This window comes from Notamacropus eugenii, chromosome 7 (assembly GCF_028372415.1).
Source record: "Notamacropus eugenii isolate mMacEug1 chromosome 7, mMacEug1.pri_v2, whole genome shotgun sequence".
NCBI classification, from domain to species: domain Eukaryota; kingdom Metazoa; phylum Chordata; class Mammalia; order Diprotodontia; family Macropodidae; genus Notamacropus; species Notamacropus eugenii.
In genome coordinates this window covers 162,471,796-162,491,550 of record NC_092878.1, presented here as the reverse complement: position 1 = coordinate 162,491,550, position 19,755 = coordinate 162,471,796, and the positions used below count along the sequence as shown (strand labels likewise).

At 43.9% G+C, this 19,755-nt stretch overlaps 1 protein-coding gene across 1 annotated transcript in view; it reads right to left on the bottom strand.

Annotated features, from left to right (window-relative positions):
- The window catches only part of TRPC3 (transient receptor potential cation channel subfamily C member 3), a 92,420-nt gene extending 74,174 nt beyond the window's left edge, over positions 1-18,246 (bottom strand). The window contains exon 1 of the mRNA XM_072625228.1: positions 17,625-18,246. Within this exon, the coding sequence (XP_072481329.1) occupies positions 17,625-17,839 (215 nt within the window). The 5' untranslated portion in view covers positions 17,840-18,246. The remainder of the gene's footprint in view (positions 1-17,624) is intronic.
- Positions 18,247-19,755: the final 1,509 nt, after the last annotated feature.

Genomic DNA, 19,755 nt, shown 5'->3' with positions numbered 1-19,755 from the left:
TTTCCAGTCATCCTGATGAACATCTGGTCACTGGATTCAGATGGCTCTGGAGGAAAAGTGAAGCTGATGACCTGCACAGCCCTCCCTCACTCAAAATAAAGTCAAGTGTAAGTCATGTCATTATTTCTCTGATGGCATGGTCTTCTTAGGCAACGAAAGACGAACACACACCCCCAGCTCTTAGAACAGCACCTGGCACATAGTAGATGCTTAATAAATGTTGACTGGATAGGACTGAATTAGATTAGAGAGAGGTGACCTGCTCAGGGTCCAACAGCTATTAAGTGTGTGAACTGGTATTTGAACTCAGAGCTTTTGATTTCAAGTCCAGACTGTGCCACCTGGCTGCCTCCACTCAGGAAGTAGGAGAAAACATCAGTTTGGAAGTGGAACTCCTAGGAGGCTGCTTGGCTGAAACAGGGTGTGTTTCACTCCATGTATGGGAAGTAGTGAAAAATAAGGCTGAAAATGTAGCTGAGAACCGGGTGGTGGAGGGTCTTCAATTATTCTAGAGGCAATAGTGAGCTACTGACCATTTCTGATTTGAGGAGTGATGTGGTCAGATCTGTGCCTTAGGAAAATGATTTTGGTAGCTGTATGACAGACAGATGATGAAGGGAACTGGGGGCTGGAAGAGGCTGCTGTAATAGTCCAGGGCTGACGTATCAAACATGCTCCAGCTAGCAGCATGCAGTCCACAATACTCAGGACTGCAGCCTGAACCAGATTAAAATGCAATGAGGAAACAGTTAAGAAAATAAATGAAAATGCAATAGAACATAGATAAGGCTAACGTGATTTTCTAGGTCAATCCATCACCTGTTTTATTTGAGTTTAACATCACTGGTCCTGGGTAGAGGTAATGAGGGAATGAAGGAAGGGGCTGGATTTAGAAGAGGAGAAAAGAGGAGAGATGAGAGGGTTTCTCTGTCATCTGTTGAGCAAATCACTTCATCTCTCTGACCCTCACTTTCCTCATCTGTCAGTTGGGTGGGGGGTGAGTAGAGGGTGGACTAGATGGCCTCTGAAGTCCCTCCCACCTCCAGATCTTGCAAGGGTCATGTGATGTATGAGCTGGATGTTGTGGAGGTCCAAATGAAGGATCATCATTGATTGTTTACATCCGCTTCTTAGGAGAAAAACAAAATTTGGTTGAATGTATCCTTTCCAAATCACTAAGATCAATCAACAGTCTTTACTGGGCACTAATCACATGCCCACAACAGTCTGAACCACAGTAATCACAATGGCTCTTTTATTGGGTGCTTTCCACCTTTTAAAGAAGATTGTCATGTCGTTGTAGTGAGGTGACTGGAATTTTCATTATGATTCAAAGTTTTTAAAGCCAGGCAAAAAAAAAATTCATTTTTCTACATGGTACTTTTTTCTAGAAGGCAAATACATGAGACAACATCCTGAGTCACAGATTAAACCTGCAGCTTCTTAACTGTATTGAGAATGGTACTTCACATGAAAACATTTCCCCTTCAAAAGAATGGAGATACAGCCTTCCTCCAGATTTCCTCATGAATATCATGAGATGGAATGTAATTGTAATTATTTTTATTATATTTTGTCATATTTATTAAATCTTAAAAGATTATAAACTCTTTCCAGAAGGTTGCATTTCCTCCCCAAATCCCGCCACAACATCCCAAACTCTTCCTATTCACTCTCCTTCTCTGTAGCCTTATTAACCATCACCTGCATTTTTAAAAGTCCAATCTAATTATAATGCTCTAAATCTACCTTACTTTCTTCTAGGACTCCTGCTAGATGAAGTCTCAAGATGCAGTCTTTTTTAGAAATTCATTTTTATTGATGTCTTTTGTTCTTATATTACCTCTCTATTACCTCCAGGATCAAATAAAAACTTCCCTGTTTAGTATTTCATAACTGGCCCCTTCCGACCTTCCCAGTCTTCTCACACTGAACTCTCCTTTGTTAAGGGTACATTATAGCAACACAACACTGGCCTACATGCAGTCCCTCAAACGTACCATCCCACCTGCCATCTTTATGCCCTTGACTGGCTGCTCTCACACTTGTAATGCTCTTGCCTTTCATTCATGCCCCATGGTCTCCCTGGATTCGTTCTTGACTCTGCTCAAATCCAGTCTTCTCTAGGGGTCCTTTCCCTATCCCTCCCCTAGCTGCCAATACCTTCCCCTGTCAGAGAGCCTTCCATCTACTCTGGATATATCTTATATCTACCTATTTACTTATTGTCTCCACCATTGGAAGAATGGAAGCTCCTTGAGGGCCAGTACTTTGTTTTTGTCTTTGTATCCCCATTGCCTGGCACACGCTAAGTGCTTAACAAATGCTTGTTCATTGGATCCATGCACCAGTTGGTTTAGCCATTCTCCCATCAATATGCATGTATTTTGTTTCCAGTAAAGACACAGTATCTAAAACAGCTGTGTGGAAATTGAGGACATGTCCATTAATTGGGGGATGAATGAACAAGTTATGGTATATGATTGATGGAATACTATCACACTATAAGAAAATATGAAGGAGATGGTTTCAGAAAAACCTGGGAAGATGTATATGAACTGATGCAATGTGAAGAAAGCAAGACAGGAGAACAGTGTACACAGTAACAGTAATATTACAATGATAATCAATTGTGAAAGACTTAGTAACTGATCAATACAGTGATTGGTCACAATTCCAAAGGACTTATGATGAAATATACTATCCACCTCCAGAAAGAAACTGAATAGATTAAGAATGCAGATTAAACTTTTTTTCTCTTTATTTTTCTTGTTTTGTTTTGTTTTGTTTTTTGAGGTGGGGCAGGGTGGGGGAAAGTGGCTATTGTGGAAATATGTTTTGCATAAATTCATATGTATGTGGGTATCATATTTCTGGGTTCCTCAACTGTCTTTTGAGTTAGAATCTCTTGCCTCCTTTTCTCATCACCACTAATGCCTGGCCAAAAGAAACTCTCATTCATTCATATGCCTTTTACATTCTTTTTCTCAGGCTGAAAAAGGGCTCAACCATGTTGACTAGGTCCCTACAAATTTATGAGAGGAAAGGAATGGAGGAAGGGAAGGGAATTCAGAACTGAAAATAAAAATAAGATGTCTTTAAAACAGCTGTGGTGTGGTCTGTAGGAAAGGTTTGAATCTTAGAAGTTAAGGCTCTCCTCACATAACTGGCTTTCAAAGCCAACAAGACCACCAGGTTGCAATGGAATGTTGAGAAACAGCAGCATGTTTGTTTTTCATGTGTTTTATTTAAATGTGAAGGAAAATTCAAAATCTCTTCTGGTTCTGCCTACACGGATGTCCAACTGCTTCCATACTATTTTGAATCTTCAACCAAAAACACATACCTGGAGTAAGTACTTTCAATAAATATCTGTTCAATGAATGAGTGAATGGGCAGTATTGTGAATGAATTGGGAGACTGTATGGTGCAGTGCAAAGATAACTTGGTTGGAGTCAAGAGATCTGGATTCAGATCTCACCATTTTTCTGGGCCTCAGTTTTCTCATCTGTAAAATGAGCAGATTGGACCTCCTTTTCTCTAAAGCCCCTTCCAGCTTTAAATCTGTGATCTGATGAATAATAAACAAGGAACTGAATGGTTGTAATGATTAGCACAAAGTACATGATTCCCATGCCCAGGATAGACATCTTCAAAATCTAGGGGGAAAGCAGAACCCCACCCCTAACTTTCTTTGTGCACCTGACTGAGGATACCACTGCTGAAGAGATTCTTCCTAGTTATCTACTGGTCCCCAAGTCATTCCCCCTTCAATTCAAGTACTTGAGTACTAGGTTTAGATTGTCTGCTCATGTTGCTGTCCCTCCGGCACCCTGTCTTCCCAGTTCAATCAACTTTATCACTTCCCACAGCTTCACTCTACCTCAACCGCATGCAAGAGTTCTCAAAGCCACCCATGATTCTTCAACCTCGATGATCCAGACCCATGAGATTCCTCTTTCTGATCACATCTTTCTATCCTTTCCTCCCTTTTTTTCTTTACTCCTCCTGAACCCCTTGTTCATCTTCATTTCAGCCTACAGTCTTTCCACACCTCTCTGGTCTGGTTCCATTTTCCTCTGTCACAATCTTGACCCCATAGTTATCCAGATCAAGCATGCACTGTCTCTTGCCTCCTTTTCTCATCACTACTAATGCCTTGCCAAAAGCAAACTCTCATTCATTTGTATGCCTTTTACATTCTTTTTCTCAAGCTGACAAAGGGCTCAATCATGTTGACTAGGTCCCTACAAATTTATGGTATCTAACCTCAACTGGACACTCATTTTTTATTGATAATTCTTTCATTCTTTTCCAATTAATTCTCTATCTCATTGCCCACAGTGACTATTCCAATCTTTCTCTTCTCTCCATACACTTCCTATGGCATCCTAATGTGACTATTTATAATATTTTGGCTACCACAAACGTAACTGTCAGAGCCACTTGTCTGTAAACTCTATTCCAAATCATTCAACTCACTTCGGATAATGAGTAAAGTCTCTTAGTCATCTTAATATTGCTTTTTGACTTTAGTTACTTTTTCCCTTATCTTCTCTCCACAAGTGACAGGAGACAACCTTTTAACTTCTCTCAAAAAATCTTCATAGAGTTTTCTTTATAAACTTCTCTTTACATGATTTTCTCATAAAATCACATTCAAGACAGTTATCACAAGAAAGAAATCTATCCTCACCTTTCTGTCACATAGTTTCTTCATAAATCCTGAGTCACAGGTTAAACACACAGCTTTTTAACTCTATTGAAAATGGTGCTTCACGTGAAAATATTTCTTTTTCAAGAGGAAATACAAAAATTTTTGTATTTCCAGTTTGCTCTCTGATTCAAAGAGATCTGGGCAATTTTCTATTATGAGTTCTTGAAACATTACATATAAGCTCTTCTTTAAAATTGTGGTTTTTAGGTAGTTTAAAATAGGGACAGAACAGTAGAAAGAGTGTTTGACTTTGAGTCAGGAATACCTGAGTTTAATTCCAATCTTAGACACCCACTAGTTGTGTGACCCTGGGCAAGTAAACTTAACCTCTCTCTGCCTTAATTTCTTCATTTTTAAAATAGAAATAATAATAGCCCCTACCTCACAGATTTGTTGTGAGGGGAAAATGAAATCATAATTGTAAAATACTTTTCATAATACCTGGCACATAATAATCAATATTATTAGGACAGCTAGGTGGCTCATTGGATATAGAGCCAGGCCTGGCATCAGGAAGACCTGAGTTCAAATCTGGCATCAGACACTTACTAGCTGGGAGACCCTGGGCAAGTCACTTAACCCTGTTTGCCTCAGTTTCCTCATCTGTAAAATGAACTGGAGAAGGAAATGATAAACCATTCCAGGATCTTTGCTAAGAAAACCCCAAATAGTGTCATGAAGAGTCAGACTAGATTGAACAACAACAAAAGTTATTGTTTTTATTATTATTAATTATTTTGTTATTGTCTCTCATCAAGCTGTTTTCCAGGTCAATTGGTGTTTTTTGGGTTTTTTTGCTATGAAATGCTCTACATTTTCTTCTATTTTTTCAGTCTTTTGAATTAGTTTTAATATTCTTTTTGTCTCATGTAGTCATTAACCATTCTAATTTTTAGAGACTCTATTGTGTGGTTTAAGTTTTGTACCTCTTCTGCAATGTGAGTAATTTTCTTTCCAGTTCTTTCTTTAACAGTTCTCATTTCTTTTCCAATTTTTCCTCTAACATTCTCATGTCATTTATCAAATCATTTCTGAGCTTTTAAAAAAAAAACCTTTTGCTTCATCTTTTTCAGGAATTCTGGTTGAACTTGTAAACCCAACATATGTTCCTCTGAAATTTCTTGAGTCAATCTCTTCCTCTGAGTTTGAGTCTTGGGTGTCCCAGTTACGATGGAATTCTTTTTGTTTGTTCATTTTTCGAGCCGACTTCCTGAGTTCAGACGTTATGTTAGGGCTGGCTGGGCTCTCTGCAATTCTAGAGAAAGGGCTGAGGTTGTATATGCTCCATCACACTGCTGCTTTCTTCAGGTAATTGAGTGATGCATTGTTCCAGTCCTTCAGGGACAGCTCAGGTTGGAGATCTGCAAGCTCTTTGTATTCCCTAAATAGTCTGTTCCAGGGGAAAGCCTGAGTGCTGCCCTTTTGATCTGCACTCTGTAGATTCCTGAACTGGGATTTTGTCTGAGCAACACATGTGGTCTTGCCCTTGGCTAGAATTTCAGCAACCACTAACAGCCCAGAGGAAAAGACCGATAGGTTCAGAGTGACAGAACAGCAGACTCCCCTTTGGTTTGGGATTTCTGCCTTGATGATTTTGTTGAAAGATTTCAGACTGGGCTGAGGGCTGGAAGTGAGATCCCACTCAGCATCTGGGGTCAGACACGATTAATGAAGGAGATGTGGGAATGAAAGTGGAAGGACCTGATTAAGCCCTGACGATGAAGGTCTGAGCTAGAGTGGGGCCAATAGAAACAAGAAGGATGGGGCAGATTCAAGGGTTACTGAAATTACATAATGCACAGGATTTGACAAATGAGTAAATACTGGGAATTAGGGGCAGCTAGGTGGTGCAGTGGGTAGAGCACAAGTGCAGGAGTCAGGAGGACCCGAGTTCAAATCTCCTCTCAGACACTTGACACTCACTAGCTGTGTGACCTTGGGCAAGTCACTTAACCCCAACTGCCTCATCCTGGGTCATCTCCAGTCATCCTGATGACTATCTGGTCACTGGATTCAGATGGCTCTGGAGGAGAAGTGAGGCTGGTGACCTGCACAGCCCTCCCTCACTCAAAACAAAGCCAAGTGCAAGTCATGTCATCATTTCTCTGATGGCGTGGTCTTCTTCGGCAATGAAGGACGAACACACAAATGTGGGAATGGGCAGCTAGGTGGTGCCGTGGATAGAGCACTGCGCCTGGAATCAGGAAGTTCAAATCTGGCCTCAGACACTTCTAACTGTGTGACCCTGGGCAAGTTACTTAAATCTGTTTGCCTCAGTTTCCCCATCTATAAAACAAGCTGGAGAAGGAAATGGCAAACCACTCCAGTATCTTTCCCAAGAAATTCCCAAATGGGGTCATGAAGCATTGGCTGCAACTGAACAAAAAACAAATAAACATGGGAACAAAGTGCTACAGATAATGTCAAGGGATTGGTGATGTTACAGCTGCATCTTTTCTATGGCAGTCAGAACAGACAGACTTTACAAAGATGCCTAATGGAGTTAGGTTTACCTGAGGTAATCCCTATTTCCCTTTACTGTAATATTCCTCCTTTTTTCCTGCTCCTCTCTTCCTGAGATCCTTCATCCTGGAGAAAAGCTCATGTGTGATGAATAGATTCACACTCAAGTGTGACTGACTTCATGGGTAACACCTCTGAAACATATTTGCACATTAACAGAAAACCTAAGGTGAGAATACTATTTAAGCCAAAGGGGAGAAGAAGTAGGGGGTAGAGAAGTCTGGGAGAAAGCACCCCAGACTGGGTATCTGAAGCTCCAGCACAGCCCCACCTACTCTGCCACAAATTTCTGTAGACAAATAGCTTCTGGGCCTCAGTTTGCTCACCTAAAATGTTAGGGGGTAGATAAGACCAGGCAGGGTGGTACAATGAATGGAAAGAACACTGACCCTGGATCAAGGGTGTGCTAATAAGTACTTAACAACTAGATCTTCCTCCCCGAAAAAAAGTACCATGACTCACCTTTTCAGTTTAATGTGCATTATTAATACTGTCTTCATCACATTCATAAGTCTAGATAATCAACAAACCAATAAATCATCCCCAATGTGTACCATTTCTGATTTCTGAGGTATAAATGCTCACACTAAAAATTTAATAATCGGCTCTCAAGCACATTTGTGCTTCAGAGACTAAGAATGAGGGGTCAAATCCTGGAGATGCGTCTTAATACAGTGTCCACTGGGACACCCTCCTTTCATTTCTCCTAGTGTCTATTTCTGTATCTGAGCAGAATTAGATGTTCTCTGTGATTCATTCCTTCCAGCTCTCAATCCTATGACATAGAGAAAAAAGACCTTTTTGACTCTAATAGTCTATGAATCTATATAATGATGAATTCTCAGGCACTAAGGTGAAGATATTCACTTCAAGGATTTATTTATCACCTATTGGCTGTGTGACCCTGGGCAAGTCACTGCACCTCTGTCTGCCTCAGTTTTGCCATCCGTAAAATGGGGATAATAATAGTCCTACCTTCCACAGTTGTTGCGAGGATAAAATGAAACAACATATGTAAATCTTTGCAAATTTCAAAGAGGTACATAATGTTCACTAATATTGTTATTATCAATTTTGTTACCATACATCAATCACTGTTCTAGACACTGGAGCTACAAAGACAAAGACTGGAGCTACAAACGAAAGTCTACGTCTTCAAGAAACCTACATTTTACCCAAGACACCCCTTCCCATCATATCATGTCGGTAATCATTTACTTCACCTACATTAACAAATACTGTATTATAATAATAACGAACTATTATATAGATAACTTTAAGATCTGCAAAGCACTTTACAAATATTATCTCATTTTATCCTTGCAACAATCCCGAGAGGCAGGGGCAATTATTGTCCCCCTTTTACAGTTAAGGAAACTGAGGCAGAAAGAGGTGAAGTGAATTGCTCAGGGTCACACTGCTAGTAAGCATCTGAGGCTCGATTTGAACTCAGGTTTTCCTGACTTCTGGTCAGATGCTCCATTCACCTAGCTGCTCCTAATAAACTTTCCTGTATAATCTCTTATAAAATCCTCTTCAGTCTAGCTGCTAGTGGCTCCAACCAATGACCCTGGCTTAATTTTGCATGTATTTTGCCTGCCCCGTTATGGGCTTCTGGCAGTACTCAAGAGTGATGCAAGTGACTTATGACAAAGAACTGATCTGCCAGATGAGTGATTTACCACAATTCCCAGAGTCAGGGGTTTCTTTTAGCCCTGACCTTGAAGGATTTTGTGGGAAGACAGAAGAAACTGTCACAAGCAGGAAGAAGGGAAGCTGGCATGGCAAGCGATATAAGAAAAGTCATGTTGAACTATCAACTTGGAGAAACAATGAACCCTCTCCATTTTTTCACTCCAGGTAAATCTGCTTCATAGGATCATGGGTTCACAAAGTTGGAAGGAAGCCCAGAAGCCACTTAATTCATTTCCCTTATTTTACAGATGAGGAAACTGAGGCCCTGGGAGATTCAGTGATTTGCCCAAGGTCACACAGATATTAAATGTCAAAGGTGGGATTCCAATTCAGTTCCTCTGACTCCAGAGACTGTTCTTTCTGATAACCTGTGCTGGGTCCCTGACCCAGTCAATCCCTTTACTTCCTGGTCCCTTTCTCCAAGTTTTACTCTTTGGAGAGGGCATTTGGAGGAAGTGGAAGTCTGTGATTCTTTTCCTGAATGTTCACTTTCCCTACTAATCCTTTGCAATACAATAAACTTGTTAGCCAACAAATCCCAGGCTGTTTGTCATATTTACTTTATATAAAGAGGTATAATTAAGAGAAAAGAGTGGAGATTTCCCCTGTTCAGGGACCCAATTTTCTGCCCTGCGAACCTGTCTAGGGTACCAGGAGATGAGGGATTTTACTGTTAAATTTCACAGAAGCCAAAGCAAAGATATTTGAGATGAAAGATACCTATATCCACATTTTCATTCCTTTTTTTATGAAAGAAATCAGACACCCAGAGAGTACCAGGCTGCTCCTTGATGTTTCAGTCTGAATGACTTTGGGTGGTTTGTCTCTTCACTGGATTCCCTAAGGAATCTCACAAGAAACCTAAATTTAGTGTGAAGGATGAAAGGGCACAAAATGAACCCAGTAGTGGAGCCAGAGGGCTTCAACTGAACATGTTCTATTGGCAAATTGACACCACCATGTAAGCCAATGCCTAAGCTAGCTCACAAGCTCTCCCTGGGAAAGACTCTCCTGGGTATGTCTCTCTCTCCAGATGGAATGTAAGCTCCTCGAAGCCAAGGACTGTTTCATTTCTTGTCTTTGCATTCCCAACAACTAGCTCAGTGCCTGGCACATGGTAGGTGCACAATAAATGCTTGTTGACTGAGCAATCTTATTTCACATACGCTCTCCACAAGAATGTCATAGGTTTGAAGCTTCAATTTAGTATCTCCCCTTGGGTAAATTTATGAAGAATGTGGTAAGTAAGATAAGAGGTACTTTTGATTTGAATGGAGAAGAAAGCATTTCTGTAAATCATGGTTATCACAGACTCACAGAATCTCAGAGGTGAAAGGTTATTTAGCCATCAGAGCTGACGAAAATCTAACAATTGGACTAAAAATAGTCATCCAGCCTTTGCTTGGGAGATCTCCAATAAAGGGGAGCTCACTACTTCGCAAATCATCTCATTAGACCTGATGTGCATTTTTCTGACATCATGCCAAAATTGGTGTCTCTGTACCTTCCTCATTCTGCCTCTGGGGCCAAGGGCAACAAATCAAAATCCTTTCCCACATTCCAGCGCTCCAAATGGTTAAGGGCAGCTCTCACAGTGTCCCTGTGTCATCTTTTCTACATTCCCAGAGTTTCATTAATTCCTTTTCATTTGGAATAGTCTCTCTCCATCCTAGATGCTCTCCTCTGCATGTTCCAGATAGTTAATAACTATCCTAAAATATGCATCCCAGAACGGAATTCAGTATCCAGGTATGGTCTGATCAGGACAAAGGGAGTAATTCAATTTATAACTTACTTTTAGTATATACATATATAATAAATGATCAACAACTCCCAGGAAGATTTGTATCATTTCCAAAATAACAATAACATTAATAACAGCTAACGTTTATATAGTGCTCACCATGTGCCAGGCATGGTGCTAAGTGCTTTACAAATATGATCTCATTCAATTCTCACAACAGCCCTGGAGATAAGTATTACAATTGTCCCCATTTTAAGATTGAGGAAACAGAGGCTAAGTTACTTGCCCAGGATCACACAACTAGAGAATATATGAGGCTAGATTTGAACTCGGGTCTTTCTGGTACTAGACCTAACTCTCTATTTCTTCACTACCTACCTGATTAGAATCATTGAAATGATTATATGCAATGCAGTGTGAAAAAAAGAAGGAAAAACCACCATTCAAGCATAAACATTGTTCTGTAACAAGAAGTTTTAGAAAGGACCTAAATAAGGAACTGTATTGTACTGCTTTTTAAGATCAAACCATAATAGCAAAAAATTGTAAAGAAAAAGGGGGCCAATCAATTGGGGAATGACTGAACAATTTATGGTATGTGAATAGTATGGAATAAGTTACTGCACAGTTGTGGTTCAGTCATGTCTGACTCTTCATGCCCCCACCTGGGGTTTTCTTGGCAGAGATACTGGAGTGGTTTGTTATTTCCTTCTCCTGTTCATTTTACAGATGAGGAAACTGAGGCAAACAGGGTTAAGTGACTTGCCCAGGGTCACACAGTGAGTAAGTGTATGTCAGGATAACATAGAAGATCCCTATGATGCAGAGCCGAAGGAAAAGTAGCATTAGGAGAATCCATAGGCAATGATTAGAGTTGGTGGCACGTAGCTGCTGTTTGTTCTTCTGTTTCCAAGGTGATAACACCCCAAGCTGACATTATGACTCTTGGGTGAATCGGATTTAAGTGAGGCAGAGTTGTACAATGTCATCAGTCTCAGTCTTTCTTCCAGTCATCAAAGTCCAATGGCAAGACAAAAGTCAGGATGACCATTGATGGCTCAGAATGCAGTGGATGACCTTGGCATCTTCAATGTCTGACCAAGCTCTAAGTTTTACACAGTGCCTGCTTCAGCCACCTTCATGGCTGTTGGAACAATTGTCCTCATTTGATGATGAAGCCCATTTTCGAGGAGTGTGGCTTAAGCAGATTAATTAGTATAGACTAGGATAACTCATCGCTCTTTTGACTGACTCTTTGACACAGATGGCACACACACGCACACAGACTCTAAGTTGAAACCCACAAGAGCCTCATTTCTTCTGCCATCTTCCTCCTCATGCTCAACTGTGTGAAAAGAGATGCCATTGAACAAACCAGCAGCTTTCTCGTGAACCAAGTTCTGTAAAATAACCACAGATGGGCTTTCCTTAAAGTCACCAGGAGAACTCTGATGCCAGGAGAAACATCTCAATTACAAACTGTCTACCAAGTGAAGACATTTTTTTCTGCCACAACTTAGGATGCTTTTCTCAGGGGTTGCAAAACATGTCTGTGAAGGGGTTGGAGAACTGCTGCATTTATTAATTTATGAGTTGTAACCTAACAGCTTCCTTTACTATGTAAGTATTAGTCTTTGGTTTGCCAGGAAAAGACTTAAGGAAAGCTAGGTCTAAAATAGACAGTTGAGCCATACGTGACCAAGTACTAAGCACAGACAAGATCATGCACACACCATCCTCTCTAGGCTGATTCCATCTCAACGCCTCAGTGTGGCACAATGTATAGGGCACTTGACTTGGAATCAGGAGGACCTAGCTTCAGACCCTCTCTCAGATTACCAGGTGTCTTAGACAAGTCAATTAATATCTCTGTGCCTCAATTTCCTCATCTGTAAAATGAAAGCTTGAGCTCAGCCTTTAAAGCACCTTCCATCTCTAAATTTATGATCCCATGACAATATCATGACAGTATACCAGGTAATCAATCAAGTAAATAACCAACCAAAAGGTACTGGGCATGTTATGTATCTTGATCAGCCAAGGCAATGTTTCTGGACCGAGTATAATGCTCTCTCCTGGATTCTGGCCAAATTTCAAAATGGGGCATTATATTCTTTGTGCCTAAAATGCACTCCTGTGATTTCAGTGTCCCTAAGTCAAAGGTCCTGGAGGTGAATCTAGATCTAACCCTTCCTACAGGACCTATTTCTCCTCTCTGTACTTCAATGTGCTCATCTATAAAATGGGCATCACAAAGCAACAAGAGAACCCTCATGGTATGGTAAAAATAGTGCAAATTCTAGAGTCAAAGAACTTGAATTCAAATCCTACTTGGCCACTAAGTAGCTGTGAGACCTTGGAGGGAGGGGAGTGGGACATTTCTTCTTTTTGGAACATAGATTTTTTTTCATGTGTAAGATGAAGGAGGTTAGATTACATGGCCTATAAAGTCCCTTCTAGCTGCTCACCCCAGGTGGCTATTGGGAGAACAGTGTTTTGTAAGTCTTAGAGGCTAATAAGAACCTAGGTCATCAGTTGTTTTCACTGAGAGGTTGCTGTTATGGTGTCTGTGATCCTGCCATGGGTCTGCATTTGACTACAGAGGTTCTAAATTCAGGGACTGGCGAAAGGGCAACCCTACCTACCTGAAGAAAATTTTTCATTTTTGCCACTTGAAGTAAAAGGGCCCATCTCCATATGCCTCTTCTCTCTTTCCCACTCCTTTACCATACCTTTCTTTCCTCATTGGGAGAAGGAACATCTCTTAAACTATATAACTATATGCCACACAGTACAGTGAGAAGCTATTGAACCTGGAACATGGAATGTGCAAGACCTGCATTCACATTCTGCCAGGAACACTTTCTAGCTGTGTGTGACCATGGTCAAGTCACTCAGTCACTCTGAATCGGAGTTAAGATTACCTGCAGGACCAAACCCAACAGGTTTTTCATGGGAATCTAAGGAGCCAATGTGAATCAAAAGTTCCTTGCAAGTCATAAAATGGGAGACAGCTCCACAGATTGGAAAGAACATAGATTTGGGTCAAATGATCCACAAACATTTATGAAAAGCCTAATATATGTGCCAAGCACTGAGTTGGGTACTGGGGGCAGAAATACAACGAATGAAACAATCCCTACTCTGAGGAATTGAGTCCAAGTCTTTTACTCTGCCACCCACTCCCTGTGAGACCTAGGACAACTCATCTCTTCTCTTTGTGACTCAGTTCCCCAATCCATAAAATTAAGGGGTTGGCTAGCTATGTCTAAAGTCCCTTCAAGCTCCAAATCTTCGATCTCATGAATGTTGGTTATTATTTATAAACACACATCCCCAAAATGCTAGCTATAAAAGTCTGTGAGAAAAATATTCTGCCTACCCACTAGACTATTGTTCTGTTGTTTGACCCTTTGTGACCCGTATAGGTTGGGTTTTTGTTGTTGTTTATTTGTTATTTGCTTTGTTTTTGTTTAGGCAAAGACACTGGAGTGGTTTGCCATTTCCTTCTCCAGCTCATTTTACAGATAAGGAAACTGAGGCAAACAGGGTGAAGTGACTTGCCCAGGGATACACAGCTAGTAAATGTCTGAGGTCGGATTTGACTGAGGTCTTCCTGACGCCAGGCCCAGCAGATCTATCCACTAAGCCAATTAATTTCCTCTACCCACTACACTCATCGGTATGAAACAACAAAACTGCCTCAGAGGTTTCCACTGACCCAAAACTTTAGATACCAGTAGGAATCTTTTCCTCATGTCCTCCTTCTTCAGATCAGAGTCTTCAGGTGTCCTCTTTAACCTGCATTTTGTGTTTAAAGAATTTGCCCAGACTCAAATATTGGAGCAAATATATACACACACACACACACACTTACATATATGCGTGCATGTGTGTATATGTATATTGTGTGTACATATACACACATACATATATACATACAATTATATATAATTGTGTATATATATACATATAATTGTGTGTGTATACACACACACAAACACACACACACACACACACACTATTTGGCAGAAGGGTGGACCGTTTTCACCTTACCATTCTCAAGGGACCATGCTGTGTGGAGAATAGAAGGTATACACACCATCCTCACAAAATCACAAAATGTTAGAACTAGAAGCTGGCAGAGGCTTCACTTTATCATTGTACAGAGGAGGACATAGAATGAAAGGACATGTTCAAGGTCACATACCTAGTAAGGATCAGACTGCATTCTAACTCTGGAGAATACCTCTAGGGAAAGAGCTTTGAATCTAATAGCAGCCTACTCGTACTGGTACTGACCAGTTCTCCTACTCTGCCTGTGACCTTTGGAGTTAGTAGGATTTGGAGTTGAAAGGGATCTTTGAGGGCATTAAGTCCAATTTCTCATTTTTTTTTTACATTCTTTAAAATTTAATTTTTTCCCCAATTACATGTAAAAACATTTTTTACCCCCCTCATTTTAACGGAGGTCTGGAGAGATGAAGCGATTTGCCCAAGGTTCTTAGAGTGGTAATTAGCAAATGTAGATTTGAATCCAGGTCCTTTAACCCCAATCCAGAATTCTTTCCATTACTAAGTCGGACCAGGTCAGGGTTCAGGCGTCATAGACACCTTTGACAGCCTGCTGAAGCGTAATGAACCCCTTCTCAGAGTAATATTCTTAAGAGTATAAAATAAAATACGTAAGATTACACAAGAAAACCAATTGTATTGAAATGTATTTATCACAAACCAGGTTACGAATTCCTGGAGACGACCTGTAAGGTAAGGTCCTTTTGCATTCTGACATCCTTAGGTCCTAAGACTCCAGGCCGAGAGAGAGCACCATCCACTTTTCCAGACTTCCTCCCTCACCTCCAAAGCACATCTCCGATTCAGTCGCGATTAATAGGCACCCAGTACACTAACTTGGCTTCCTCCACACTGGCCTATGTAACAACACGCCTGGTACACATTGAAACAAACCGACAGCATCTTGCTGGGGAAGGTGGGATCTCGGTTGGGTCTCCGAATTTAAGAGCATGACTCTGCAAGCCAGGGACCAGATTCCTTGGGATCCCTCTCCCTGCCTAGGGCTATTTGTTCCTCCAGCAAGCCCCCTAAACCGAGTTGGGGGTGAAATACAGCTTCTGGAACTAGCCACCCAAAGCACGAGGCCCCTCGGTCCACCTTCCCCGAGCCCTAGACTACCAGGTTGATACGTGTCTAACTATCGCTGTTCTCTCCCTCATCACCTTCCTCCACGTGGCTCGGGACCCTTCCCTTCGCACAAAGGAAGGAGCATGGCCACTGAGCTCCCACCACACAATCACGTTCAGGACAACCCCTCACCCCGCTCCAGCCCCAGTTATAAACTGCCTCGAGCATCTCTCTTCCCCTTGGGAAGGCTAAGCCAGACAGACAGAATTCCCCTGTCCCTTGCTCGGCCACCGCTGCCACCGAGACTCCCTCGTCCTGGGACGGGGAAGCCTTCTTTCCCGGGTTGGGGCCAAAAGCCCAAGTTGTGCGATCTGGGTGGGGGGTGGGGAGGTGGGCAAGGCTCGCTGCGGCCAGTGACTGGGGGGGTGGGGTGCGGGAGGGGGTGGACCTCCTGTGTACCCGCTCCACGAGCTAGGGCTGGTTTGACTGCAGAGAGTGTTAATTGGATTCGGTGTTCATCGGGCAGCAGGTTCCTCCCTGAGCACTTCGCATGCCCAGGCCGTCCGGGGTTCAAGTCACCAGTCTGTGCTTTTCATTGTCTTTACCCATCGGTCTGCCTGCCCGCCGGTCTGTCTGTCTATTACAGTGGCCGACCTTGCCGGTCTGATTGCTGCTTTCCTGTGGGTCTGTCTGCCTCTCCTTTCTTCCTGCCTGTTTAATCTTCCAATCTGCCAGTCTGCCCTTCGGCTTTTCTGCCTCTACCTGTCTGCCTGTCACTGGCAGCTTAATCTGCTGTCTGTCAGTCTCTCCGTCTGCCTGTCAGCGGGTCTTTGGTCTTCTGCCTGCCTAGCTTCCAATCTGTCTGCCTAGCCATTTCCCTGCCTGTCTGTCTGCCCGCCTGGGTTTTGGCCTCTGTCAATGCGTTGACTTGTCTAACCTAATGGTCTTCCTGTCTGTCTCTCTGCCAGTCTACCACCTGTCTCTGTCTGCTCTCTGTCTCTGTCTCTGTCTCTGTCTCTCTGTCCCTTCCCTTTTCCGTCTCTCTGTCTCTCTATCTCTGTCTCTCTCTGTCTGTCTCTCTGTCTCTGTCTCTGTCTCTCTCTCTCTCTCTCCCCTTTTCCGTCTCTCTGTCTCTCTCTCTGTGTCTCTGTCTCTGTCCCTCTCCCCTTTTCCGTCTCTCTGTCTCTGTCTCTCTCTGTGTCTCTGTCTCTGTCTCTGTCTCTCTCCCCTTTTCCGTCTCTCTGTAACTGTCTCTCTCTGTGTCTCTGTCTCTGTGTCTCCCTGTCTCCGTCTCTCCCTCTCTCCCTCTCTCCCTCTCCCTCTCCCTCTCCTTCTCCCTCTCTCTCTCTCCTTTTCCGTCTCTCTGTCTCTCCCTTTCTCAGTCTCTCTTTCTGTCTCTCTCACCCCCTTTCTCTCTCTCCCTCTTTCCCTCTCTCCCTCCCTCTGTCCATCAATCTATCTGCCCTTCCGCCTGACCCTCTATCTGCCTGACAGCCTGTCTGCTTACTTGCCTGTCTACCTTCTGTGACTCTGGAGCGCCGTCCCCCCCTTTCAGTCTTTGCACATAGTAGGCACCATCCGGGGCTCCACTGGCGGGCCTCTTGGCCCGCAGAAAAGTTGCTCAGAGTTTCCCTCGGGCCGTTAGATTGCGGGGTCAGCTCTGCGGCAGGGGGCTCAAAGCCCTAACTTCTCGCTGCTAAGGGTCCGCCAGCCCCGCCTCCCCTGCCCCCCCCACCTCCAGGCGTCTGCCTCCATCTCTCCAAGCCTGCCCCCAGCGTGCCGGCGCTTGGAGATCGTACTCACAGGCTGCTGCCCAGGGGGAAGCGGGGCAGCTCTCCGCCGCGAGGCTCGGCGGGGCTCTCCCCGTAGCCAAGCTGGGGCGGCGGCTCCAGCCCCCCATTGACGCCCCTCCAGCCCCAGCGACCCCCGCGCTGCGGCTGCAGTTCCTCGTCCTCCTGAGCCAGGAAGGTCACTCTCCCCCTCGCAGGCTCCTTCCACTTCCTGCCCTTGGTGGACATCGCGGCCGACCGCCCGGGGCTCGCGCTGGGGCTCGGTTCAGAGCTGGGGAAGGCTGCCCGATTCGACCCCCGCGGCTCCCTCCAACGCCTCGCTCCGCCCCGGCCCCCACCCCTTCGGCCCGCGCGGCCCGCTGCCCGGGAGGCTGCCCCCGGAGGGAGTCCGGCGGGGCCGGGCAGGGCAGGGCCCGCGGCTCAGCCGCTGGAGGGGAGAGAAAGCCCGGCCCGAGCCCAGCCCGCGCTGCCTCTCGGCCCGCACCATCCAACCTGCCCTAGAGCCAGCGGCGGGGCCAGATGTGCGCCCTGGGCAGCGGCGGCCAGATGTGCGCCCTGGGCAGCGGCGGCGGCGGCGGGGCCCCTCAGGGCAGCACAGCCAGCCCTCCCTCCTCCGCCCTCCTCTCTCTCTCTTCGAGCTCCACATCGCTGGCGAGGACAGCATCGTTCCCAGGGGGAGAGCAAGGGCGGGGCAGGGGGTGGGGGTGGAGGAATAGACAGCGATGGGGAAGGGGGGGTGACAGAGCTGGCGGAGGACCGACGGTCTCCCTGCCTTTGGTCCAGATCCGGAGGACTCGAGAGACGAGGAAGAAAGGACGCTACTTGCTCAGACCTGGGAAATGAGGGAGAAGAAGACCCCGTAACCTTCCCTGTCCAAATAAGTCCCTTTGGCTTTCAGCGGACAGAGGGCTCTTTTCCACTGAAAGATGCAGGCTTCCGAAAGGAAAACGATTTCTTTTCCTCAAATCCCGCCTTCCCCTTCTCACCGCCTCCACTTTCCAACTGCTCTTTGAACTAATAGGGAGTCCAACATTGGCTAATTTGGAGGCAACTTTCCCTAATTCCGAATTGTAATGCAGAAACCTGCCTCACACCTCAGGTTGTAATTAATTGTGTCTTTTAAAACATTTATTCCAGCCTGCCACGTGTAAGGCTGACAATGAAAGGGACTAAAACGGTCCTCAAGGACTATGCCCCGAGGGAGCCACGAGGCAGAGAGCACCAAGTCTGGAATTAGGAAGACCTGAATTCAAATATAGCCTCAGCTGTGTGCCCCTGGGCGAGTCACTTAACGGTTTGCCTCATTTTCCTCATCTGTAAAATGAGCTGGAAAAGGACGTGGCAAATCACTCCAGTATCTTTGCCACGAAAACTCCAAATGGAATAACGAAGAGTGGGACCCGATTGAGCTGGTAATCCCCAATTTCATTTGGGGACACAAGGCATCGGGCCCTGGCTGGTGATTTTCCCAAGGGCAACAATATCCCTATTCACTTTGAACAAACTTGTAAGGTAACCAAAGGTAGCATCGTTTTCAGTAAACAGAGGACTTAGACCCAGAAAGGACCTTGGATATCATTTAGTCCAAGTTTTACAGTTGAGAAAACTGAGGCTCTGAGTGGTTAAAGTCACAATAGGATCACAGACTTCCTGATAGAAAAATTAGTGTTATTCATTAACAATAGCTAACATTACATAACTCTTTAAGACGTACAAAATGCTTTCCATGTATTATCTCATTTGAGTCTAATTTCTGTTAGACTGGGAGCCCTTCCTTTGTATCCTCTGCTCTTAGGACAGTTCCTGACACTTAGTGTTTGCTGACTGACTGACTAGAAGAATCCTCCAAGAATCTAGTCCTTCTTTTACAGATGAAGAAACTGAGTCAATTGGGAGCAGCCTGTTTGCAAGTCCAATCCTCTTTCCACATAAGGGCCACATAAATCATAAGGATCATAGGATTTCCTGCTAGAAGAATCCCACAGGATTATAGTTCGATCCTTTCCTTTTTACAGATTTAGAAATAGAAGCCCATGGAGAGACCTGTCCAAGGTCATCTAGGTCATAGGTAGCAGAAGCAACAGTAAAGTCCAGTTCTTGTGTCTGCCTCATCCTATGACCCTTCCTTGCTATCTACATACCTT